We start from the raw sequence: 26,833 nt of genomic DNA on the forward strand, positions 1-26,833 counted from the left end.
AGACACGTGGCTCAGTTCTCTCTGTGGAATGTTTAGCCAGACGCTCTTGTCCTCATCTCCCTGTATTCATCCCGCTGCCAGCCATTGCGTGTTTGTGTGTCTTGCTGGCTGCTGCTGAAGGAGGGGGATGCTTGACCCTTTGACCTCCTGATTACCCTGCGACTGAGTCCCATAGGCTCTGACTAATGCTAGAAGTGTCACAGGTGTGAGGGAGCTGCCGCTTTAGGGGGAGATAGGAGATGGTCACAGACTCACAGGGCAACGCCAGACAGCAGCAGAGTGATTAGTGAGACACCCTGGCCCCTTGACAACCATACACCCAGCTATATTCCGTGTGACAGACTGAATTTGAAAATGAAACTACCAAGATTTTTTTCCCATGTTTCCCATATACATGGGTGGTGTAAGAGGGGATATCTAGTGCCATAGCATGATATTCATAAGCTGCCTGCTTATCAATATAATGCCATGGCCCAGAAATCCTCTTTTCCACACTAGGACCACCCAGGTATATAGGAAAAGCTGCTAATTTCATTATCAAATCAGCTGAAGAGTAGTTAAAACTTTAAAAAAGACACTATTAACCACTTGCCGACCGCACGCTTATACCGTGCGTCGGCAAAGTGGCAGCTGCAGGACCAGCGACGCAGTATTTCGTCGCCAACTGCAGGCTGATTAATCAGGAAGCAGCCGCTCGTGCGAGCGGCTGCTTCCTGTCAATTCACGGCGGGGGGCTCCGTGAATAGCCTGCGGGCCGCCGATGGCGGCTCGCAGGCTTGATGTAAACACAAGCGGAAATAATCCGCTTTGTTTACATTGTACGGCGCTGCTGCGCAGCAGCGCCGTAAGGCAGATCGGCGATCCCCGGCCAATCAGCGGCCGGGGATCGCCGCCATGTGACAGGAGACAGCCTGTCACTGGCTGCACAGGACGGATAGCGTCCTGTGCAGCCCGGATCTCCAGGGGGGGGCCAGGTAGGAGAGAGAGGGGGAGGATTTCGCCGGAGGGGGGCTTTGAGGTGCCCCCCCCCCGCAACACCCGGCAGGCAGGAGCGATCAGACCCCCCCAGCACATCATCCCCCTAGTGGGGAAAAAAGGGGGGCGATCTGGTCGCTCTGCCTGCACGCTGATCTGTGCTGGGGGCTGCAGAGCCCACCCAGCACAGATCAGCTAAAACAGCGCTGGTCCTTAAGGGGGGGTAAAGGGTGGGTCCTCAAGTGGTTAAAAGAAGATGGCCAGCTACTTACCTGGGGCTTCTTCCAACCCCTAAAGTTGTTATTCCTTGCAGTCATTCCGGGCTGCTTTGTTCCTCTGCTGCCCCCTCTGAACTCTGCATGCATGGCCACTCACCTCCTCCATAATGTTCCTATGACCGGTAGCGTGCTGCACTTGCACAGTAACTAAAAATTGCTACTGTACATGTGCAAAACACTCCCACCCACAAGAGCATGATCGAGGAGGTGCGGTGATAAGGAACACAGCAGCTTGGCATGGCGGTGAGGGAGCAGGAGGGGATTACTGTACAAAAGACAGAGCCTAGCCTGTCACTTTAAAGGGGTAAATAGGGGGGAAGGGGGCATGATTCCCCACCTAGTAGCACCCAGAGTGTCTATCCCCACCCGGCCACTTTTTCATACCACCCAGCTGGAAAAAGTTTCTGGGGAGAACACTGCTTTGACTTTGGGCTGCAGGCCCATCAAGAAAACAAGTTATCTAGAGGAAACTAGGCTGGACTGCCAATGCAAACTTCACCGAGACCAGCTGATTCTCAGTTATTTTTCCCACAGGCTACTTTTTATATGTTGACCAGACATTTGGTCACCAGAGAAATTGCTTTACCATTATGAACACACACACACACACACACACACACACACACACACACACACACACACACACACACACACACACACACACACACACACACACACACACACACACACACACACACACACACACACACACACACACACACACACACACACACACACACACACACACACACACACACACACACACACACACACACACACACACACACACACACACACACACACACACACACACACACACACACACACACACCTTACTAGGAAAGCATTCTTTATCCAATGTTGCTGCTGAATTTGAAGTGGATTTAAACTCAAGAATAGATTTTTAGAATTTATCAACAGAAAGATAAGTTTTTTTTTTTTTTTTACAAACATTTTACATTTAAAAAGGAAGAACAAAAATACTTTGGTTGAGCTTTTGACCTTGTGATTTTGCCAACTAGATATTGCTGAACAACATACATCCTGGTGGGAGATTTACATCAATGAAAAGGTGCAAGTTACCCACTCAGTCTCTACTTCTTTCAGGCTACGTTCACTGTGGTGCAATATAACGGTCGCATTTTAACGCAGAACGTTGCACTGCAACATCTTTGTGACGTTCACGGTAAGGCCAGTGTGGTTTAGCAGCCTGTAGCATACCAAGGCAATGCATGAATTGCGTTACCTCAAAACCTGTGCGTTAAAGTGAACCGAGCATCATTTTTAACACCCAGTGCAGCTCTATAGCAAATTAAAATTGCATTCTAAAAATGTGGTTTATTATTAAAAAAAAAAAAACACACCTTTCGTTTTACCTCATCTTTTTACATTTAAGGGTTAAAATACACACTTCTTGCGTCCGTCTGTGAAAGGACCTGTGGAATGAGATCAACAGATGATGGAAGGCTGATAAGAAATCACCTCATTAGACTTAATTGACCACAAACAAACCCTGAGCCTTCCCCATTGTACTTCAAACAGAAAACATAAGACGCACTTGAAGAATTTCACACCTAGCCTGGATAAGACATTGTAAAAGCAGCAGGAGTTATTAAACTCCTGAAACATGGCAGCCCTTTCAGCTATTTAAAGCTAGGAGCTGCTTAGATCACCGTAACCAATGATTTAATTTAATCTCAATCAGTAGCCGATACCTTTCACATGATAAATCTTTTTCTTTTCTCAAACAGATCATCTGGGGGTCTGTATGGCTGATATTGTGGTGAAACCCCTCCCACAGTGTGAGGTCAGCACCAGGGCTGCTCTCATCACACAGTGGGGAGCTTTGTTGCATTGTGGGAAATAACAGCTGTTTCCAACTGCCAAAAATGCATCATCTTTTTCCACAGACATCACCTGCCAGCAGTAAAAATGTTGCCAAGTGATAAATGTCAGAATGTACAGTAAATCAGGGAGAGAAGATTTTACAATGGGCATACATTGACTAGATCATTTATAAATTGTAAAAATTGAGCATTTTTTTTCATTACATTATTTTCACTGAAATTCCGCTGAGGGCCAGTGCACACCAAAAAGCGCTAGCGTAATTGCAAATGCTCAGCGCTTTTTGAAGTGATATTTCAGAGCGATTGTAGGCATGTGCTTAGTGATTTTGTAATCATGCCTAACGATTTTTGGAGCGTTTTGGTGTAGCGGTTTTTATTTTTTGTTCTAGTAGAGCTGAAACTAAACAGCTTCTGTAACAAAATCGCTTGGAAAATTATTCTATCGCTTTTCAGAGCGATTTTCCACTTTCCTATAATTAACATTGAGGCTAAATCACCTTAGAAAAACACAGAAATGCTGCAGGACATGCACTTGCGTTTGGGAGAAAATCAAGGCGCTAGCATTTTTAAAAGCGCTCAGAAGCACTATTGGTGTGCACCAGCCCTAAGTGACAGTGAAGCATGCTTTTCATTGGCTGTACGCATCACTGTATACAACCCAACATGTGGAACAACTTTCCCATTCTTTTCCTGCTGTTACAGGAAACACCGCCCACCATGAACCTAGCCCAAAGCTCTGCAACTGAAGCGGGCTCTTTCAAAACATTTTTTAAAGGGAGCTGAAAAAAAAAAAAGATGGTGCGCTTAATTAAAAAAAAAAAAACAGACTATGCAAGTTAAACTTATGTATGTTTTTATAAAAGGCTAAATATGCTCCCTTAAAATAAAGGGACCCTGAGCAGTAATTAAAATCAAAACTTTCACTTACCTGGGGCTTCCTCCAACCCACCGTAGGCTGCGAGGTCCCCTGCCGTTCTGACTCTTCTGTGGGTCCCGCTGGCGACTCCATTGCCTGCCGGCGACACCCGGCCCGGAGTCAGCCTGACCCTTCCTGGTTTTGAATCCTTGGCGTCCGCATCATTGTGCCGGCCGCCATGATGACGCTGAGCAGCCAGCGCAATGATGCAATGCAGGCGCCAAGGATTCAAAACCAGTAAGTGTAGCCCCGACACCCGGCCCGGGTGTCGCCAGCAACGGAGCAGTCAGCGGGATCCGCTGAAGAGTCAGGGGGACCTTGCAGCCTACGGTGGGGGCTGGAGGAAGCCCCAGGTAAGTGAACGTTTTGATTAGAATTACTGCTCGGGGTCCCTTTAAGCAATACAAATAGGGACTTAATTAAAAGGAAAAAAAAATGTTTATGCCCACTTTAATCTCTAGCAACAAACAAAGGACTCTAATATTGCTTGAAACCTTACTAGAGCAAATTATTCATCTTACATAACATTTGGCTTGGAAAGGTGTGTGCTTTTATTCATACAGAAATTATAAAATTACATTGCCAGAAAAAGTACATTGCCAGATAGCCCTAGTAAACAGAATGTATAATGTAATGTTGCTGCCCATAATGGTTTCCCTTACAATTCCCCATAATAAAAACATTGTCAGTTTTGGAAAGCAGGGTAAAGGAAAAGGATAAAAACGTCTGTCAGGTTTTTACTGCTGATATTCTCTCTCCCTCCCTCCCTCTTCCTGTATTGTTAAGCTTAAAACAACTGTCATTTTATTTCAAACAACATTTTAGAAACAAGTGCTGCTCAACCATCTATTGAATGATCTATGGCGAGGGAAAGCCTAGTGCAACGCAACTCACTTCAGGAATAACAATGGCATCAATGAAGGATTTTATGGCTAGGCCCATCACAGTAGAGGAGGCCCCCAATATCTTTAACACTGGTACAAATTCTAGACACTCATCCAAAATAATAGAACAGTTTAAAAACTTTTCAGCCTTTTTCACATCATTAACGTAGAATGGGCATACAATCAGAACACAGCATGCGCAATCGCACGCCATATGCACTACACTTGGCAGAAAAATGCATGAAGCACTGCGATAGTATGGCACTACTGCCCAGCGCATATGATCTGATCGATATAAGCGGCGTCTATGCAGTTCTGCAGTCTTGCGTGTCGCACACCAAACGCGCTGCCAAAATGCGCACGCCACCAGTGAGCACGTATGATGTGAACGAGGCCTTAGTTGTTTTTAAATCACATACTTGCAATGGGCATGCAGTCAGGCCAGAATTTCAGCATCTTATCTTCATGCTCATTCTCAGCCAGTGAAATAAAAAGTACTAGAAGCAGAGCATCAGCACAGAAGGCAGGAACTGCATTGTTATGTATGAATCAAGAGGGCAGCCTCTATTCTTCACTTCAAGGACATCTTAAGTTAGAGGTATATGGAGGTTGCCATATCTATTTCCTTTTAAACAATGCAAATTGTCTGTCTGTTACTCTGTCTCTAATAAATTTCAGTTACAGACCCTGAACAAGCATGCAAATTATTATTATTGATTTATAAAGCGCCAACATATTCTACAGCACTGATCAGGCATTTCTTACTGAAGCCTGACTGGATTTGCTGCATGCTTGTTACAGATGTGCGATTACTGCAGCCAAAGATCAGCAGAACGGTCAGGCTATTGGTATTGTGTAAAAAGGAAATAAATATGGCAACCTCCATATCCCTCTCATTTCAGGAGACAATCCCTACTACAGGAACACATACAGCAGCTAAAACATACTAAGGCCTGGTGCACACCAAAAACCACTAGCAGATCCGCAAAATGCTAGCAGATTTTGAAACGCTTTTTCTTATTTTTCTGCAGCGTTTCAGCTAGCGTTTTGCGGTTTTGTGTAGCGGTTTTGGTGTAGTAGATTTCATGTATTGTTACAGTAAAGCTGTTACTGAACAGCTACTGTAACAAAAAAACGCCTGGCAAACCGCTCTGAAGTGCCGTTTTTCAGAGCGGTTTGCGGTTTTCCTATACTTAACATTGAGGCAGAAACGCATCCACAATCCAAAATCTGCAGCAGCCCGGGAGTATGCGTTTCTGCAAAACGCCTCCCGCTCTGGTGTGCACCAGCCCATTGAAATACATTACCCTAGCGGATCCGCACCCGCAAGCAGATCGCAAACCGCAGCGGAAACGCTCCGGTGTGCACTAGGCCTAAGAGTTGAACAGGATCTCTGTTAGTGCTGTCATCTGGGAGAGTGTATTTCCCAAATAGAACATACAGACTTCAAACATTTAAAATAATCGATCATGTGAACTTTGACTGTCAATACCCAGGCATTACTGTCTTCTGTGCCTGACTTAAGAGGACCTTGTGGCAAAAAGCATTTTAAAAAACTCAGGGTTCATACACACTTCCAATTTTGATTAGATAAATCTGTTGGCCCCTACTGCATGGAAGTGGTAAAACTGTGTGCACTGTTGTCCCGGCGCAGGCAGAGGACATCTGCAGGGGGCCAGCAGAAGCTCCCTTTAAAGTGAACCTTAAAGAGAACCCGAGGTGGGTTTGAAGAATATTATCTGCATACAGAGGCTGGATCTGCCTATACAGCCCAGCCTCTGTTGCTATCCCAAACCCCCCTAAGGTCCCCCTGCACTCTGCAACCCCTCATAAATCACAGCCACGCTGCTGACAAACAGCTTGTCAGAGCTGGCTGTGTTTATCTCTATAGTGTCAGTCTGCTGCTCTCCCCGCCTCCTGCAGAACTCTAGTCCCCGCCTGCATCCCTTCCCTCCCTGCTGATTGGAGGGAAGGGACAGGGGCAGGGACTGGAGCTATGCAGGAGGCGGGGGAGCAGCTGAGACTGACACTACAGATGTAAACACAGCCTCACAGCATGGCTGTGATTTATGAGGGATTGCAGAGTGCAGGGGGACCTTAGTGGGGTTTGGGATAGCAACAGAGGCTGGGCTGTATAGGCAGATCCAGCCTCTGTATGCAGATAACATTCTTTAAACACACCTCGGGTTCTCTTTAAGCCAGGAAAAAAAAATGGAGTTTTACTCACCTGGGGCTTCTACCAGCCCCCTGCAGCAGTCCTGTGCCCTCGCAGCCACTCAATAATCCTCTGGTCCCCCGCTATCAGCTAGTTTCGTTTTTGCCGACAGGCCCGTCAGGACTGGCCACTCTAGTTTTTTCCACATTCCCGACTGTAATTAGCGCTATTGCGGCCCGCAACGCATACAAAAATACGAGTTGCCGCATATCTATGCGTTCGTAATGCGGAAACGCGTATTTTTGTACGCGTTGCGGCCCGCAATAGCACTAATTACAGTCGGGAATGCGGAAAAAGCTACGCGTGGCCAGTCCTGACGGGCCTGTCGGCAGAAACGGAACTAGCTGGCAGCGGGGGCCCAGAGGATTAGTTAGTGGCTGCGAGGGCACAGGATTGCTGCAGGGGGCTGGTAGAAGCCCCGGGTGAGTAAAACTTTTTTTTATGGCTTAAGGTTCACTTTAAAGAGAACTCAAGCTGAGACATATAAAGGCTGACAATGATTTCCTTTTAAACAATGCACATTCCTTGTCCTGCCATTAATACTTATAGCCATCGACCCTGAACAAGCATGCATATTGAATATTTCTGACAAAAATCTGACAAGACTAGCTGCATTCTTGTTTCCAGTGTGTGATTCAGACACTGCTGACCAGCAAGATCAGCAGTACTGACAGGCAACTGGTATTGTAATAAATATAAAAGTCTCCATGTCTCTCACCCTGGGTTCAACTTACCTGGGGCTCCTAAAGGCCGCCCGCAGACTTCCTGAGCCCATGCAAAAATGACCCTCTGGGCCCCGCTGTGGCTCGTTTCTGTTTGTGACTTTAATGCCACAAGCAACTACGTGACCCTGGCCACGTGCCCTCGCTGCCATCACCAGGAGCTTCCTGCACAGGCGGGGGACCAGAGGATCGTTTTGTCTCAGGGTGGGCACAGGATGTCTGCGGGGGGCCGGTAGAAGCCCCAGGTAAGTTGAACACTTTTTCAGGTTACAGTACTCCTTTAATCTACTATGCAAAAACAAAAAATATAATGCTTGGAAGTGAACAAAAGGAATAACGTGGGCACAAAAAGGCAAAAGGTACTTTTTTTTTTCCTCTAGATATTTTGTTAAATCCTAATATCCATCGTTTATTAGAGAAAGTAAAACTACAGACATTTCATACATTTTAAAGCACACCTGCCAGAGAGCTATGGAGGCTGTTGTCTTATGGTACGTACACACTGGCGACTATGGTCGTTTGAAAAAGCAGCTTAACGATCGTTCTGCCGACAATCGGGGAAAGAACTTTACCAAACGATCATTAAGTAAAACGACAAACGAACGATATCGGCACAATGAGAAAATCCAACAGGACGGATCATAACGAGCGACAATTGTTACAAAACTATAGTGTGTACAGTTATCTGCCGAGAACGGTCATTACAAGGGCCAATGCGCCTGCGTTAGATTCTGCCCAGCTTCTGTACTTCCTGTGTAGCGCGACCCGTAAAGATTGTTACATTACAAATTTCAAATAAACTTTGTTCTCAAGTTAACTATCATATTTTTATCTATTGTAACTCCATGTTAGTGGGGCTTTTTTAATTTTATATAAATATGTACGCAACATTTCCCTCTGATCGTTCTTTTCTGCGAGAACGATCGTTAAAATGTGTATGATGATCGCTGTATCCCATCGTTGCATTCCAATCGTTACAAGATTGCAAGGAGCGATAGTTACCAGATGTACAAACGATAGTTATCGCAAGTGTGTACGTAGCATTAGTTTCCTGGCTTCAAAACTGATCACCTAACTATAGAAGTTTTTGGGTAATTGATCAAGAGACTGAAGAAACACCAGTACAGTATACTGAAGCTGGCATGGTTAAACTTTAGGTGACCCAGCAAGAAAGTCCATAGGGAATATTTCTCCAATCACAGCAATGTCTACAACTTGAAGCATTCTAATTCGTTGAATAGTGTGGGTGTATTACTTCAACCTATCTTAAAAACTAAAGTTTGAGAAGGTGCTGTACACCCAACCACATTAGCAGAGTTCCCCTATGGATGTTTTTACTGGGTCACTAATACCATACGGACTCCAGAATACTTACCCCCACTGAGGGATTAAATTCGAATTATATACAGATGATGTGCATTACACCCAGGAAACTGGTGTATTTAAAATTATAAGACAGCTCTCTAAAAGTAAATGCACTTTTGTGCATTTTACATTACCGTGCTAATCAGAATTATATTGATCCAAAGAAATAAGGTAATTTAAACTGGACACCCTTATGTTTCTACAAAAGACACTGCCACTTGTACAAGCAATTTCTTCAGTACAAAAACATGTATTGACATATCTTCACATTTCCTGAACTGAAGAAGTCAATTGTGGCAGTGACAAAATGTCTTCCAAAACACAACCGCCCTTATTCAATTAACCTTTTCTCCAAAATGATATTTTCTCACCATAACAATAAAATGCCTTCTAAACCATCAGCAAGATAGAAAATACTCAGAATAATTGACAGTACTTTTCAATTGCAGAGAGCTGGAAAAGTTATTTTAAAATGGAAAATGAAAAAGTATCTCTTAGGAGAAAAAGTGGATTGAATAAGAGCCAAGGAGTTCAGTTGGACTTATATTATTTTCCTTTGGATATACCACAACCTAGATATATGAGAACCTTCAAAGATATTTAACAGATCAATGTCATAGAAAAACAGGACATAAGCTCTTTTTCTGCCCACAACTTTAATGAAACATATTCATTCTGGCCAGAATTATGTGTAGCCTCTGCTGTTAGTGAATATGAAACACTGGACACAGCTTTGAGTATGTCCTTTTTCAGGACTGAAGCCAGGGGTGACATAGGCACTGAGCAGCAGTAGCCCGCTTCTTAGGAACTAGTTCCAGCATGGGTAGCAAGAAGTCTGCAAATGCAGAGGCATCTTCTTCAGTCCATTCATATTTTTCTTTAAGGACATTATCAAGACCCCATGGCTTCAGCTTTGAAATGTGCTTAAGGTCTCCTTTTTTAGTGAAGAAATCCTTGGAATATTTTCCAGCGGCAATAAGCTTGCGTGGGATCTGACCAAGCAGTTCAATGATTAGGGCTATGTGGTCTTCATCACGAGAATAATCCTCACCAGAGTGAGGCTCAAACAAGTAATCACCTGTGGCCAACTCAAAAGCCATGCACGCTGTGCTCCAAATATCAGCAGGGGTATTATAACCACTACCTAGGAGAACTTCTAAGGATCTATACTGCCTGGTCTGAATGTCTTCTGTGAAGTGCTTATGTACCCAACATGCGTTTCCCAGGTCAGCAACTTTGACTTTTATCTTCTCTGCATTTTGGGGATCAAGAAGATTGAAGAGAAAGTCAGCTGCTGATAACTTTTCATCCCGGTCTTCACTTTTAGCAGGCCCATCTTGTTCCTCAGTCAGTTCTTTGTCTTGCTGGCATGTCTCCACACTATCACTTAGATCCAGCTGTTGGTTGACAGGCTGTGGGCATAACATAACTTCACCTATGCTGGGATCTGGACCTTCCTCAGGGCTACATTTTGAGGACGATGAAGTAGAATCTGATTGCTTTAACTTGTCTCCACCTGGTAGGCTCAAATCTGAAGGTAGCAGATTAGAATTTGTCTGAGAATCACTCTCATCTGGTGACGCCTCATAAGGTAATCCATTAGTATTCAGTTCTGATTCTTCATAAGTGTCTATCTTCTCTTGCACCTCCTGCAACTGGGGAGGGTTGTCGTCATCGTCATCTTCTTCTACTTCCATTCCTATTTCTTGCACCCGCTTCTCTAAGAGTTCAGCCTGACGTTTCTGTTTTTTCTTCAGTTTCTTTTTTTTGTTTTTTGACAGCTTTACAGCAGGTTTAGGCTGTGGTGCTGTACTAATCACAGAACCTGAAGGAGGCGGCCCACCCGAACGGAGCCATTGTGTGGCATCTGAGGCTAGACGTCGAACATAAGCATCATCAACACAAAGTAAAATATTCTCAGGCTTTAGGTCAGTATGGATGATCTTACATTTAGAGTGCATGTATTCTAGACCCTGAAGAACCTGCTGGATGATGCTTTTTACACACAACAAAGGCAAACCTTGATAGTTGGACTTAATGATCCATTTCAACAAGTGGTGGCCAAGCACCTCAAACACCATGCAGACGTGGGTCCCATTGGTTCCCGTGATTTTAAAGTCATCTAGGAGCTGAACCACCCTTTGGTTGCCTGGGTCACTGGGATCGGTCTCCCTGACGGTTCTGAGCAGTTTAATCTCATCAAGAGCAGTCTCAGTGTAATGCTCTGCACTTTTCACCACTTTCAGAGCCACGAAATGCTTGGCCTGGAGGTCCCAGCACAGCCACACGGTGGAGAAGTGGCCCCAGCCAAGCTTCCTAATCACGTGGTACCGGTTATGGAAGAGGTCCCCGATCTTCACATGGTGATAGCCTCCCTTGCAGTAGTCATTGGGGTCTTCCTGCTCCTCATCATCAGATCCCAGCATCTCCTCCTCATCTTCCTGAGGTTCGTCCACTTGGGGTTCAGGAATGGAGCTGCGCTGAACCGCCTCCGGCTTTTTCAAGATCTTTTTACCTCTTGCGCGCTTCTTGCGAGCCTGGAGCGCAAGCACTTTCCTCTCCATGACTGTCCGGTGATAGGGTTGCCACCTTTTGACTGAAAAAATACCGGCTCTGGGGTGTGGCCTGGAGGTGTGACCTAAAAATAGGAGGGGTTTGTTACAACCTTTTTTCATAAATAGAACAAGAAAGAACAATATTTACAGAAGTAGTTTAACCTCCCTGGCGGTAAGCCCGTGCTCAGCACGGGCTATGCCGCGCAGGGGGATTTCTCAGGCCCTGCTGGGCCGATTTTTATAATTTTTTTTTTTGCAGCACGCAGCTAGCACTTTGCTAGCTGCGTGTGCCCTCTGATCGCCGCCGATTACCCACCGCTCGCTTCGCCGTGACGCCCCCCCCAGACCCCGTGCGCTGCCTGGCCAATCAGTGCCAGGCAGCGCTGAGGGGTAGTGCGGGACTCCCAATGACGTCACGACGCCATGGCGACGGGGGAAGCCCTCCGGGAGATCCCGTTCTTTGAACGGGATCTCCTGATCTCCGATCGCCAGAGGCGATCGGAGGGGCTGGGGGGATGCCGCTGAGCAGCGGCTATCATGTAGCGAGACTGTCTCGCTACATGGGAAAAAAAAAGACTTTGCTGCCCCCTGGCGGATTTTTAATAAACCGCCATGAGGGTTAAAGTGGACCTGAACTCTAGCACAGGACAGAAGGAAAACAGAAATTCACCCTGTATGTATTCAGTTTAGCCTGTCTAATTCCCCCTCATCTTTGACTAAGCACAAGTTATAATTTGGTCCCCCAGCTGTCTCGGCTGACTGCCACAGCACAGAGGTAATTGGTAAATACAGGATTTTACAAATATGTCTGCTTCCATGAAAGCAGGGAGTAGACACACTGCAGATTTATTGCAAGATTTGTATCAGCTGTAACAAAGAAATTTATTTTCTTTAACCTGCCTGGCGTTCTGATTCCCTGCGGCCGCGGGAACGTTTTTTGCATATATTTTTTTTTCTTTTTCATGTAGCTAGCCTAGAGCTAGCTAGCCTAGCGCTAGCTACATGATTCCCCCCTCCCTGCGGCATTCCTCCCACCCCTCCGATCGCCGCCGGCGCAATGGCCCGTCCGGAAATCCCGTTCTGAACGGGATTTCCTGGAGGGCTTCCCCCGTCGCCATGGCGACCCACGTCGTGACGTCATCCGCGTCGTGACGTCACAGGGAGACCCGATCCACCCCTCAGCGCTGCCTGGCACTGATTGGCCAGGCAGCGCACGGTGTCTCGCCTGGGGGGGCCCTGCATCGCAGCGGATAGCGGCAGCGATCGGTGTTTTTAAAAAAAATTATTCAAATCGGCCCAGCGGGGCCTGAGCAGTGACCTCCGGCGTCTCTGGACGAAAAAATCTCGCTTCAGACCTCAGATAGCAGGGGCATGTGTGCCCCTGCTAAAACGCCGCTATCCCGCGGCTTAACAGGGGTCCCTACACCCCCAAATACCCTCCGTACAGCCGGGGAGCGCTTCCGCATTGGGGCAGCACTAACCGCCGCAGCCCTGCCTCATGCGCGTCTATCAGACGCGTACCTCCGCCTCTCCCTCTCAGTCTTCCTTCACTGAGAGAGGCGGCGATGCGCGTCTGATAGACGCGCTGAGAGGCAGGGCTGCAGCCGTTAGCCCTGCCTCCAGGAAGAGAAAATTTTACGACTAAGTCTACGACCAAGTTTTGCGGGGGTGGGTTTGGGGGTGAAGGGACTCCCATTTAGCCGCGGGATAGCGGCGTTTTAGCAGGGGCACACATGCCCCTGCTAACTATGAGCTCTTAAGCAAGATTTATTCTCGCTTCAGAGTCTCTTTAAAGGTTATGATGCTGCGTATCTTTTAGAGCAGAAAGGATGTTCAGGTTCACTTTAAAGAACTGTAACGACAAAACGTCCCCTGGGGGGTACTCACCTCGGGTGGGGGAAGCCTCTGGATCCTAATGAGGCTTCCCACACCGTCCTCCATCCGTCAGGGGTCTCGCTGCAGCCCTCCGTGCAGCGTTGACGTAATATTTACCTTCCTGGCTCCTGAGCAGGCGCTCTGACTGCTGTCGGCTCCGAAGTAGGCGAAAATACCCGATCGCCGTCGTGTCTGCTCTACTGCGCAGGCGCAAGTTTCCGGCGCCTGCGCAGTAGAGCGGACCCGACGGAGATCGGGTATTTCCGTCTATTTCCGTGCCGAAAGCAGCCACAGCGCCCCCGCTGGAGCCAGCAAAGGTAAATATTGAAGCTACAGTCGGCTCTGTCGCCGGCTGTTCGGAGGGCTGCGGCGAGACCCCCGTGGGACAGAGGACAGCGTGGGAAGCCTCATTAGGATCCGGAGGCTTCTCCCACCCGAGGTGAGTACCCCCCAGGGGAGGTTTTTGTTGTTACAGAGTCTCTTTAAAGAACACCTGTAAGAGAGGGGGAAGGCTCTTGATCCTGATGAGGCTTCCCACATCTTCCTCAGCATCGGGCATTCAGTGCTGGCAGCCTTGGATAAAAAAAATTTCATGTGGCCATTGCACTAGCTGCTTACCGCTCAGGCTCCAGTGTAAACAACTGAGCCTGATCATGACCACTATACGCAGTAGAGCGGACCTCTTCAGGCTTGGTTATTTCCGCCAGAGCCTGAGGGAAAAGCCACTATTGCACCTGCGCACACCGACATCAAGCAGACTTTTGGGGATGCCAGTGCTGGATTCCCTCTGCTGAGGATGGTGGAAGCCTCATTAGGATCCAGAAGCTTCACCCCCCCCCCCCCCCCCGCCAAGTACCCACAGGTGCACTTTTTTTTCCCTACAGGTGCACCTTAAAGGTGCCCACTAATGATACAATTCCACAGCTGTTCAATCATTTCCAATGACCCCGTATCAAAAACCGTGGTTGTACCCATTAGTGACCGAATTACTGGCAGCCAAGTCGATCAGTTTAATAGAATTGACCTGTTATTCAGATTGATCGCATCAAACTGGCTAGCGGGAATTCGGCCATTAATGGGCATGACCGATAGTTTCTGATTACCACAGAAACGACTGATCAGCTGTAGTATTTTATCAAGAATGGGCATCCTTAAGAGTCTGGAAGAGAGGATAGGAGCTGATGGAGGGTTAGGAGAGAAAGACAAAACAGAAGAGAGAAAAGAAAGAGGCAGACAGAGTGAGTGTGTGAGTAAGAGAGAGAGTCAGTGAGGTGAGAGTGTGCGAGGTGCGCGTGAGTGAGGTGTGCAAGTGAGTGAGAGTGTGCGAGTAAGAGTGAGTGAGTGAGTGAAAGTGAGGTTAGAGTGAGTGAGTGTGAGGTGAGAGTGTGCAAGTGAGTGAGTGAATGTGAGAGAAAGTGAGTGAGGTGAGAGTGAGTGGGAGAGTGCGAGAGGGTAAGTGAGTGAGGTGAGAGTGTGTAATTGAGATAATGTGTGAGTGAGGTGAGAGTGTGTAATTGAGATAATGTGTGAGTGAGAGAAAGTGAATGAGAGATAGAGAGATGTGAGTAAGAGAGGGGAGGGGAGAGTGACTGTGTTTACCTGCTTGCTTCCACAGCACTTCAGCTGCTGAGCCTCTACTTGCTCCCACCAGGACACAGCACTGTTACAAGATCGGCTGGTCAGCTCCTCTGGAAGAGCTGCCTGGTCTGGGGGGAGGGGGCCTGGTCTCCAGTTTAGCAGTTTCCAGTGTCTGACTCTCCTCTGTCTCTCTATCTTCCTGTGGCTGGCGCTGCTGAAACTCCTCCACTCCACACAGCCTGGTCTTGCAGTCAGAGTCAGACTGTAACAGGCTGCCTGCCTCTGTGTGAGCTGAGCATCTGAAAACAGTCAGACCATGTGCTCTGCTCATAGACCAGTTCTCCTTCTCCGGTGTCCAATCGGCTCCTCCTTCATCCCCCACAGTGCTCTGCAAATGCAACCTGAGATACTCTGGTGATTCGCTGGCAGTGTTTGGCCAGCCAATCCGAGAAGAGAGGACAGAGTTCAAACACTTCCTCCTTCCGGGTTGAAGGAGGAAGTGTATAGTCACATGATGCTGGATTGGAAGCATTGTGGGAGGAGCCGAGGGACGAGCGAAGAAGACGGCTGATGGGTAAGATTAACCCTCCCTCGCCCACCCGCACAAGTGAAATAATTAGCATAATGCATGAAATCAGAATAACACCTATTCGGATATCATCCGAACTCGTTATCTTCCCATCAAACCTCCAGCTGAAAGAAGTGCAGAGGCTTGCTGGCAGTCCTTCCCTGGAGTCCCTGTTGTGTTCTCTGTCCACAGAGAACAGTGAGGGCTGGAGTGTGTTTGCATTAGAAGATATGGGCAAAATACTCACTATCTTGAGAATTAGAGATGGAAGTTCCCTTTTACTGTTAGATTCACATGAAGAAGGGTACATTTGCTGAGCATGTTTCAGTCTGAAAGTTTGATGACTTTCTGAGTAAGTTGATCTGTACTTCAGAAAATTCTTTCAGCACCCAAGTACACATAATAGTTAATATTATGTGTGTACTAAAAAAACGGAGCTAGTCTACTTTAGGGGACCCACCGCAAGTCCCCATAGACAAATTGACCTCGGTGTAAACGGTAATGATTTTCCGTCTTCCCGCTGCCCCCTGCATGTGATATATCATTAGACAGCTCACAATTTCCTCTAACGAAATAGCTTATTCTTTTCAGGCTGCGATACACACAGAATAAATGGCCCTGAAACGCCGCGCTCGCGTTTGTAGCAGCCATTTTGCTTTGATCTGTGCTCTGCAACTTCTTCCTCCTGATTGGAGGAATGCTGGCGCTGGGGGGGGTGTTTTGTTAGAGGAGATTCTGAGCTTTCTAATGATATATCACATGTGGGGGTCAATTTGTCTTGCCTAGACAAGCTCCAAAAAAAAGATTGCGAGATTTAAAAAAAACAAAAAAAAACTGCAGAATCTAGCAGTTATGCAGCAATGTCCAAGAATATGTTTAAATTTAAACCTGCTGCAGTGATTATTATTATTATTATTTAGTATTTATATAGCGCCGACATATTACGCAGCGCTGTACAGAGTATATATATTGTCTTGTCACTAACTGTCCCTCAAAGGAGCTCACAATCTAATCCCTACCATTGCCATATGTCTATATTATGTAGTGTAAGTACTGTAGTCTAAGGCCAATTTTAGGGGGAGCCAATTAACTTATCTGTATGTTTTTGGAGTGTGGGAGGAAACCGGAGTGCCCGGAGAAAACCCACGCAGACAACATACAAACTCTTTGCAGATAGTGCCCTGGCTGGGATTCGAACCAGGGACCCAGCGCTGCAAGGCGAGAGAGCTAACCACTACACCACCGTGCTGCCCTGATTGTATACTGCTTAATGCAAAAATCAATTAACCCTTCGCACACTCACATGCAAATGTTCAAACAAATGCATTCACAGATTTACTCATCCAGGCACAACTGTTATCCCTACAGCTAAATTAAAAGCCAGGGTTTTAGTTCACAGAATAATGCATTCTTATGCTTAGTCACCTATACTGCGTAGAAGTACCCAGGTAAACATAGGTGTCCTAACTCTGGCCCTGTAACATGCATAGTGCAGACATGCAAACACATTCATTGGGTATCATTCATAAACAGGCTGTCGGTAGTGCGGGAAAACACCGTTCTTCTCCGCAACCGGTAATTAAGACTTCTGGGTGGCCATTCATAAAGAAGTCTGCCTGTTGCGGAAGAAGTGCGGAGGTTTTCTGGAGGAAGCTGGCGGCAGCGTGGCGGAAGACATGCGGAAACTTAAAAGCTGCCCGATTCCCTCCCTGCGCTGCTCTGTCTGATGCTGCTTGGGAGGTCCCTCCCATTCATTTATATGTATTCCGCCCGCCTATCGCTACTGTCGAGCAAGCGGTATTTTCCTTCCGGATACCGCTTGCTCTAATCTTTATGAATGGATGTGTTTGTTACTTTTTCTAGATTAATCTAGAAAAACTCCGCACAAGGCGGAAATGTATCGCTCTGTCACCTTTTCATGCGGAAAGAGCCTTTATGAATGGGGCTTATGCTGAGTGGTCGGGAAAGTCACCGGTGTTAAGCATTTCCGCATGCGGAAATGCTTTATGAATGATACCCATTGCATCAAACCTATCAATGGATTAGGAGCACACATCCTAACTTCCTCTCCTGGGAAAGACAGTGCATCTTACCAATCGCACAAGGGAGCTAATGTTATGTGTCCATGTGCACCAATGCGCATACACCAGCATAAGCTGTCTGCATGCTGATAAACATACAGGGGAAGGGGAGAGTGCACCGAATTGGACCCTAGCCACAGGGGTCAATGATAAGAATAAACATACATATATCCAGGCACATCGCCTCTAGATAGGACATTAAATAAATTATTAGGGAAAGGGAGGTGCTGAAGGGGGTGTGGCTAGAAACAGCAAAAATCAATTAACCCTTCGCACACTCACATGCAAATGTTCAAACAAATGCATTCACAGATTTACTCATCCAGGCACAACTGTTATCCCTGGCTTTTAATTTAGCTGTAGGGATAACAGTTGTGCCTGGATGAGTAAATCTGTGAATGCATTTGTTTGAACATTTGCATGTGAGTGTGCAAAGGGTTAATTGATTTTTGCTGTTTCTAGCCACACCCCCTTCAGCACCTCCCTTTCCCTAATAATTTATTTAATGTCCTAACTAGAGGCGATGTGCCTGGATATATGTATGTTTATACTGCTTAATGCTTCCTCTGCTGTGCTGCTAAATAACATGTAACTGAGGTTATGGAAAATTTAGGTGCCGAAGGTGTGACTGAAGTTTGGGTGCCCTATAGCCGTCTGTATTAATTGAAGCTATAAAAGAAAATTTGGGCATCAGGGCTGCTTACTCTTCAAATTGCGGCTACAAATGACAGGTGCAACATGAGCCTCAAATATTTGCAACGCACAATATTTTATTTTGTAGCGTATATCTGCAGGTTTGCAGGAAGGAATGGGATGATTAAGGTTAGGCATGGGTGAGGGGTCGGTTAGGGCTGGGTATCGGTGGGGGAGGTTGGTTAGTGTTTGCATGGGTAGCGCAGGTCGGTTAGGGTTAGGCATCAGCAGTGGAAGGGCTCATGTGAGAATAGGGTTAGGTTAGGTGTTCATAAAATATAATGGATTAATGTGTTAGATATGAAAGCGGTTGAGTCCTGGGATGGGGCGGGGGTACAGTAATTATTGAACATGCAGTCTGTGGACATTATCAGATTAGTGTACATTATGCTCCTGCCATTCTGTGGCCCCCTGTGACTTTCCTTGATACTGCTTAGAGCACAGGCTCTTGATCCTTTCACTATAACAAATTATAAATCTTGTACAAAACAAAACTTTGCAAAAGTGTATTTAGTTACCATATTTAGAGACATAAAGGGTATCATTCATAAACAGGCTGTCGGTAGTGCGGGAAAACACCGTTCTTCTCCGCAACCGGTAATTAAGACTTCTGGGTGGGCATTCATAAAGAAGTCTGCCTGTTGCGGAAGAAGTGCGGAGGTTTTCTGGAGGAAGCTGGCGGCAGCGTGGCGGAAGACATGCGGAAACTTAAAAGCTGCCCGATTCCCTCCCTGCGCTGCTCTGTCTGATGCTGCTTGGGAGGTCCCTCCCATTCATTTATATGTATTCCGCCCGCCTATCGCTACTGTCGAGCAAGCGGTATTTTCCTTCCGGATACCGCTTGCTCTAATCTTTATGAATGGATGTGTTTGTTACTTTTTCTAGATTAATCTAGAAAAACTCCGCACAAGGCGGAAATGTATCGCTCTGTCACCTTTTCATGCGGAAAGAGCCTTTATGAATGATACCCATTGAAATCGTTTTAGAGGTATTTTTAATTTGTATTGTTTAGTAATTTTGTAGTGCTGATATCTTTCCCATCGCTTAAAGGGAACCTTAACTGAGAGGGATGTGGATGTTTCCTTTTAAACAATACCAGTTGCCTGGCAGTCCTGCTGATCTCTTTAGCTGCAGTAGTGGGTGAATTACACACCTGAAACAAGCATGCAGCTAATCCAGTCTGGCTTCAGTCAGAGCACCTAATCTGCATGCTTGTTGCGGAGCTCTGGCTAAGGCCCCGTTCACACTGCACGCGTTCCCATCCGCGTTTCGGGAACGCGTGCAGGAGGCCGACATGCACGACATCAGGCAGTGCATAGACTGCACTGTCTGATGTTCACACTGCATGCGGTCCGGGAATGCATGCTGCACGCATTTTTTCCCAAAACGCGCGGCTGTCCCATTCACTTTCAGTGAATGGGATCAGCCACGCAACGCATACAAACGCAGATGGCGTGCGTTCATACGCGTTGCGTTCCGAACGCATGGTCGTCCGCCTTTGCCAATGTCAACAAAGCCTAAAAGTACTAGAGACACAGGATCAGCAGGAGAGTCAGGCAACTGGTATTATTTTAAAAGGAAAAATCCATATTCTTCTCAGTTTAGGTTCTATTTAATAGGGTGTATAGTCTTAACCCTAACATCTTCAGAGAGGCTTAAAGTGACCCAGAGATGCCGCAACGAAACCCCGGTAGACGGCTCAGTCTGACTGAGTGATGTCAGCTGGGGCCTTCTGTGCTTGCGCAGAAGGTCCACGCATGCGCAGAAGGCCCCCTGCTGACATCACACAGCCACTTACCAGGGCTCACCGCGGCTTATCGGAGGACCGCAGGAGGACGGCAAGGGACGCATCCGTGCTTCTGGGGCTGGAGGAAGCCCTGGGTAAGTTGAAAAAAAAAGCTTTTTTTTTTTTATCTCTGCATCACTTTAATGTACATACACACATCCAATTTTTCATTGGCCAATCGCTGAGCAATTTTACCACCCCCATGTAGAATGAGAGCCAGCTAACTGAATACTATGAACAGGTGGTGTAGGTAAACTCTCATACTACCATAGCCCTATGTCCATCATAGTCCAAGGCCTGGTACACACATCCAATCTTACTACTTCCATGAAGTATGAGAGCTTACCTAAACCATCTGTTCATATCATTCAGCCAGTTGGCTCTCATACTAAATGGAGATGATAACATTTGTCAGTGATTGGCCAATCAAAATTAGAGGTGTGTGTATGCATCTTAAGGCTGGTTTCACAGTGGGACGTTAAAGTCCCACGTTACAGCAGCCAGTAACGCAGCCTAACTCACAGCACTGTAAAATCAATTGTGCTGTTCACAGTGCCCACGTTGCACGTTTAACCCTCCTGGCGGTATAAAAAAATCCGCCAGGAGGGAGCGCAGCAGTTTTTTAAAAAAAATTTTTTTTCCTATATCATGTAGCGAGCCCAGGGCTCGCTACATGATAGCCGCTGCTCAGCGGCATCCCCCCGCCCTCTTCGATCGCCTTCGGCGATCTCCGATCAGGGCTGACGACGGGGCGGGATGACGTCACTGACGTCGGGACGTCATTGGGAGTCCCGGGCCACCCCTCGGCGCTGCCTGGCACTGATTGGCCAGGCAGCGCACGGGGTCTGGGGGGGGCCGTGCGGCGCGACGGATAGCGGCGATCGTGCGCGGGGCGGCGGCGATCAGTGTGCTGGCGCAGCTAGCAAAGTGCTAGCTGCGTCCAGCAAAAAAAAAAATTAAACAAATCGGCCCAGCAGGGCCTGAGTGGCACCCTCCAGCGGCTTACCCCGAACTACGTTCGGGGTTACCGCCAAGGAGGTTAAACAAACTGCTGCATGCTGTACGTTACACTGGGCTAAGTAGCGTTAGACTGCTTGCACATGCTCAGTAATGTTGGAGGAGGAGGTCTCCCCTCCTCCTCCGCAGCCAGCCACATGGCTAATTAATATTCACTGCACTGCAGAGACTCGTGGTAGGACTGTTGTGTTGTCCGGATCATGAACGAATCGTTCATTTGATCCGGATCTTTTTTGTGAGTCGAATCATCCGGATCATCACAATGAAAGATTCGGTTCACAGTGGATGTCTGTCTGGAAGAAACATGAACATACAGAATGTACAGGGCAGGGAAAGTCCTGTCCTGCTAGTCATTTCACCCAGTCTGCTTCCCTAGTAAAATGGTTCAAAGATCCGGATCTTTTCAATGATCCGATTCAAATGATCCGAATCCTTAAAAAGATCCGGACTTCCTATCACTAACCTGGAGCGGCTGCTTTGAGAGCTGCATAACGCAGCTCAATCTGACGTCCAACTTCAACACCACCATACGTTGCGTTAGGGGCACGTTATGCGACCATAACATCCCCTAAAATGCAACGTCATGGTGGGAAAGTAGCCTAAAGCAGTGTTCCCCAACCCTGTCCTCAAGGCCCAACAACAGTGCATGTTTTGTATAAATCCACAGAGTTATGCTACGTACACACTTGCGATAACTATCGTTTGCAAGGAACGATAGTTACCAGACGAACGATATTGCAAAGATTGGAATGCAACGATGGTATGCAGTGATCATCATACACATTTTAACGATCGTTCTCGCAGAAAAGAACGATCAGAAGGAAATGTTGCGTACATATTTATATAAAATAAAAAAAAAACACTAACCTGGAGTTACAATAGATACAAATATAGGATTGTTAACTTGAACACAAAGTTTAATTGAAATGAGCAATGTAACAATCTTTACGGCCGCGCTACACAGGAAGTACTGAAGCTGGGCAGAATCCAATGCAGGCGCATTGGCCCTTGTAACGATCGTTCTCGGCCGATGTCTGTACACACTATAGTTTTGTAACGATTGTCGGTAGATACGATCCGTCCGGTTGGATATTTCCATCGTCCCGATGTCGTTCGTGTTAATGATCGTTTGGTAAAGTTCTTTAACCGATTGTCGGCGGAACGATCGTTAATTAGCTGTTTCAAACGACCATAGTCGCCAGTGTGTACGCAGCATTAGTTAATCAGCTCTGCTGAGACACTAATTACCCCACCTGTGCATGTCTGTGGTTTCCTGCTGCAAAACATGTAGTGTTGGTGGGCCCTGAGGACAGGGTTGGGGAACTCTGCCTTAAAGGACAGCTGTAGTTAGGATATTGAGGCAGTCATATTTATTTATTTTTTAACAATACCAGTTGCCTGGCAGCCCTGCTGATCTGTTTGGCTGAACTAGTGTCTGAATCACATCAGAAACAAGCATGCAGCTACAGTATTCTTGTCAGATCTGACAATATTGTCAGAAACACCTGATCTGCTGCATGCTTGTTCAGGGTCTATGACTAAAAGTATTAGAAACAGAAGATCAGCAGGATAGCCAGGCAACTGGTATTGCTTCAAAAGGAAAGAAATGTGGCAGCTTCCATGTCCCTTTCACTTCAGGTGTCCTTTTAAGGCCAATTTTATAAGGAAGCTAATTAATTTGTATGATTTTGGAATGTGTTAGGAAACCCTAAGGGCCCGTTTCCACTTGTGCCGCACGCATCAGCGAGGCGCATGGCGGCACTTCTGGGTGTGTGGGAACGCAGGCGAATCCCAGAAGCCGTGCGATGCACGGCAATGGGATTCGCAGCTTCACGCGGGAAATCTGCGGTCAGTGTCGGCCGAATCGCTAAGGTAAGTGATATGGCCGGCATCGCCATAGTTTCCTATGGCAGAGTATGCCTGCGGGGAAACTCTGCGGATTCAGAGCGGTTTCCGCTCCAGTGGAAACGGGCCCTTACTGGGGAGCATACAACCTCCATGCAGATCGTGTATTGGCCCAGATTAATAGTAATAGTCTGTTCATGTCACTGGCCCTTGACTGTCAGTGCCAAGACTTTGCCAATCTGGGCATGACATCCATTCAACCCCTGACTTCCAACTGCAGCCAGTGATGACTTTATATTTACCTTTCAGGGAAATGACTCTTGCCACAGAAAAGAAGTCAGCAAAAGACTCACGTTTTTACTGCATCCAAGTACAGGATTGGTGCAGGACTCCGGAAGAGAAACAGATGGTTCAACTCCCTGCAGATCTCAGCTCTGTGAGTTACTAATGACCCCACTTTATAGTATTAGGCTAACTATATTTCAGCCATTTTCAAAATGCTTCCCTAATTCTGCGACCAATGTTGATAGCACGGTTGGAGGAGCCCTATATATCTAGTACAAAGTGCATGTGTGTTAGGAGTAAATAGATCTTACCTCTGTAAACGACAAACCACAAAGATAAGTATAAGTTTTATTCATGCACATAAGACCATGCGTTTCACAGGTGCTGGCCTGCTTCTTCAGGTCAATAAAAAGTGCCTTAAAGAGACACTGAAGCGAAAAAAAAATGATGATATTATGATTTGTATGTGTAGTACAGCTAAGAAAAAAAACATTAAGATCAGATACATCAGTCTAATTGTTTCCAGTACAGGAAGAGTTGAGAAACTCCAGTTGTTATCTCCAGGGCTGTGGAGTCGGAGTCGGGCAATTTTGGGTGCCTGGAGTCGGAGTCGGGAAAAAATGCACCGACTCCGACTCCTAATGAATTTGTAACTGTAATTAAAATAGAAAATATGATAAAATGTTCTATTTCTCAGATAATAGTCATTAAAAATAATGTATATATACAGTATATATACAGTAATAGCTGTGCTTAGTCCACAAAAATGAAATAAACCAATCAAAATTAGTTACTTGTGCTGCTTCAATAAAGCAGTCCCCGTATTTTTAAGGTCAGATATACATATCTGATTGTGACTGTATATATGATGTGTACACAGGAATCTCTTATATATACTAAATAACATCTATGCTGTAAGAATAAAGCCTAATGTGTAGCTGTGTCACTAATAGAGACGGTCAATGAGATGGAAATAATTCTACACTGATGCTGATTTATGCAAATGTATGCACTCCCTTTGCTCATGAAATCAAATAATTTGATATGTTGTTAAAATTTGGTTTGGTGACTACAAATTAAAGGGTACCTGAGACGGATGAAAAGTAAAGTTTTATACATACATGGGGTTTCCTCCAGCCCCCTTCAGGCTAATCAGTCCCTCGCTGTCCTCCACCACCCGGATCTTCTGCTATGAGTCCTGGTAATTCAGCCAGTCAGCGCTGTCCGGCCAAATGCCGCTCCCACAGCCAGGAACATTCTGCACCTGCGCAATAGTGCTGCACAGGTGTAGTATGCTCCTGGCGGCGGAGTGTGTGCATGCGCACTACGCCCGACTGGCTCAATTATCTGGACTCATAGCAGGAGATCCAGGTGGCGGAGGAGGACAGCGAGGGACTGATTAGCCTGAAGGCGGCTGGAGGAAGCCCCAGGTATGTATAAAACTTTAATTTCATCTGTCTCAGGTTTACTTTGTTACACAGTAGTACTAAACTCTACATATGCACTCCCCACAGAGCTGCAGGGAATCCACTGAGAATGCTGTGCACATTGAACACAGAGGTGTTGTCTGTCACCCATAAACCTTGTTCAGATTGTGCATGAACAATGTGTAATAGAGGAAGAATCTCCTCATTCCCCTGCAGAGTACCTGCACATCATTCTTACATGTACCCACACTTACATTGCCTAGGGCCTGATAGATGTTCTTTGTTCCGGTTTGTACCTTTTACAAGTACTCTTACCAAGGACTAGTTTTAGTCTAAAGGGAATAAATATAGTAGTCTACATATCCTTCTCACTTCAGTTGTCTTGTAAAATTCCTAAGCGTTGGCAGTTAAGAGACGAATTTCATGTTACATACTTTTAATCAAATTTAAACAAAATTGTAATATGCAAATTAGAGGAGTCGGAGTCGAGGAGTCGGAGTCGGTGGTATCCTAAACTGAGGAGTCGGAGTCGGTGGATTTTTGGACCGACTCCACAGCCCTGCTCACAAGGGTAGGTTGCGAAAATCTGCAACCACTATTAGAGCTTACGGGAAAATAACTGTTACTGCTCGGTATTTCAGGTCCGCTTAGCGGGTTATGGTCGCTCGCACTCCTTGGATATATTGGTAACCCTGGGGTTTGCAATATGGGACCCCAAAGGAGTTAAAGCTACTCTAAATAAATACACTGTTGGAGGTACCCTATATACCTAGTGAGCGCACACATTCTTCATGCACAATCTGAACAAGGTTTATGGGTGACAGACAACACCTCTGTGTTCAATGTGCACAGCATTCTCAGTGGATTCCCTGCAGCTCTGTGGGGAGTGCATATGTAGAGTATAGTACTACTGTGTAACAAAGTAAACCTGAGACAGATGAAATTAAAGTTTTATACATACCTGGGGCTTCCTCCAGCCGCCTTCAGGATAATCAGTCCCTCGTTGTCCTCCTCCACCACCTGGATCTTCTGCTATGAGTCCAGGTACTTGAGCCAGTCGGGCGTAGTGCGCATGCACACACTCCACCGCCAGGAGCATACTACACCTGTGCAGCACTATTGCGCAGGTGCAGAATGTTCCTGGCTGTGGGAGCGGCATGCGGCCGGACAGCGCTGACTGGCTGAATTACCAGGACTCATAGCAGAAGATCCGGGTGGTGGAGGACAGTGAGGGACTGATTAGCCTGAAGGGGGCTGGAGGAAGCCCCAGGTATGTATAAAACTTTACTTTTCATCCGTCTCAGGTACCCTTTAATTTGTAGTCACCAAACCAAATTTTAACAACATATCAAATTATTTGATTTCATCAGCAAAGGGAGTGCATACATTTGCATAAATCAGCATCAGTGCAGAATTATTTCCATCTCATTGACCATCTCTATTAGTGACACAGCTACACATCAGGCTTTATTCTTACAGCATAGATGTTATTTAGTATATATAAGAGATTCCTGTGTACACATCATATATACAGTCACAATCAGATATGTATATCTGACCTTAAAAATACGGGGACTGCTTTATTGAAGCAGCACAAGTAACTAATTTTGATTGGTTTATTTCATTTTTGTGGACTAAGCACAGCTATTACTGTATATATACTGTATACAGTATATACATTCTTTTTAATGACTATTATCTGAGAAATAGAACATTTTATCATATTTTCTATTTTAATTACAGTTACAAATTCATTAGGAGTCGGAGTCGGTGCATTTTTTCCCGACTCCGACTCCAGGCACCCAAAATTGCCCGACTCCACGACTCCGACTCCACGACTCCGACTCCACAGCCCTGCTTGTGAGTATAATACATTTTACTATTATACCTTTAGTACAAACGATACTGCACCATTAGGCTC

General features: G+C 46.2%; 2 protein-coding genes and 1 long non-coding RNA gene across 4 annotated transcripts in view; 1 reads left to right on the forward strand and 2 right to left on the reverse strand.

The window, feature by feature from the left end:
- Positions 1-4,543: 4,543 nt before the first annotated feature.
- On the reverse strand, positions 4,544-6,646 carry LOC137525779 (uncharacterized). Its single transcript, XR_011023010.1, has 2 exons — positions 6,274-6,646; positions 4,544-5,846 (listed from the first exon to the last, which is right to left on the reverse strand). It is a non-coding gene; the product is annotated as an uncharacterized lncRNA (long non-coding RNA).
- Positions 6,647-9,839: 3,193 nt separating this feature from the next.
- LOC137524874 (SRSF protein kinase 1-like) lies at positions 9,840-15,584 on the reverse strand. The gene is made up of 2 exons (XM_068245319.1): positions 15,232-15,584; positions 9,840-11,840 (listed from the first exon to the last, which is right to left on the reverse strand). Exon 2 carries the CDS (start codon positions 11,764-11,766, stop codon positions 9,952-9,954), a length of 1,815 nt encoding a protein of 604 aa, XP_068101420.1. The 5' UTR covers positions 11,767-11,840; positions 15,232-15,584; the 3' UTR covers positions 9,840-9,951.
- Positions 15,585-15,702: 118 nt separating this feature from the next.
- The window catches only part of TRUB2 (TruB pseudouridine synthase family member 2), a 38,278-nt gene continuing 27,147 nt past the window's right edge, over positions 15,703-26,833 (forward strand). The window contains exons 1-2 of one of the 2 annotated variants that reach the window (XM_068246974.1): positions 15,705-15,784; positions 23,510-23,636. The gene's annotated coding sequence lies outside the window, so the exon portion shown is untranslated. Of the gene's footprint in view, positions 15,785-23,509; positions 23,637-26,833 lie in introns of both variants that reach the window. The other variant, XM_068246975.1, reaches the window with a different exon arrangement.

This window comes from Hyperolius riggenbachi, chromosome 7 (genome assembly GCF_040937935.1).
Source record: "Hyperolius riggenbachi isolate aHypRig1 chromosome 7, aHypRig1.pri, whole genome shotgun sequence".
In the NCBI taxonomy this organism is placed as follows: domain Eukaryota; kingdom Metazoa; phylum Chordata; class Amphibia; order Anura; family Hyperoliidae; genus Hyperolius; species Hyperolius riggenbachi.

Coding starts and splice junctions, on each gene's coding strand:
- LOC137524874 (XM_068245319.1), bottom strand. CDS start 11,766: ATGGAGAGGAAAGTGCTTGCGCTCCAGGCTCGCAAGAAGCGCGCAAGA.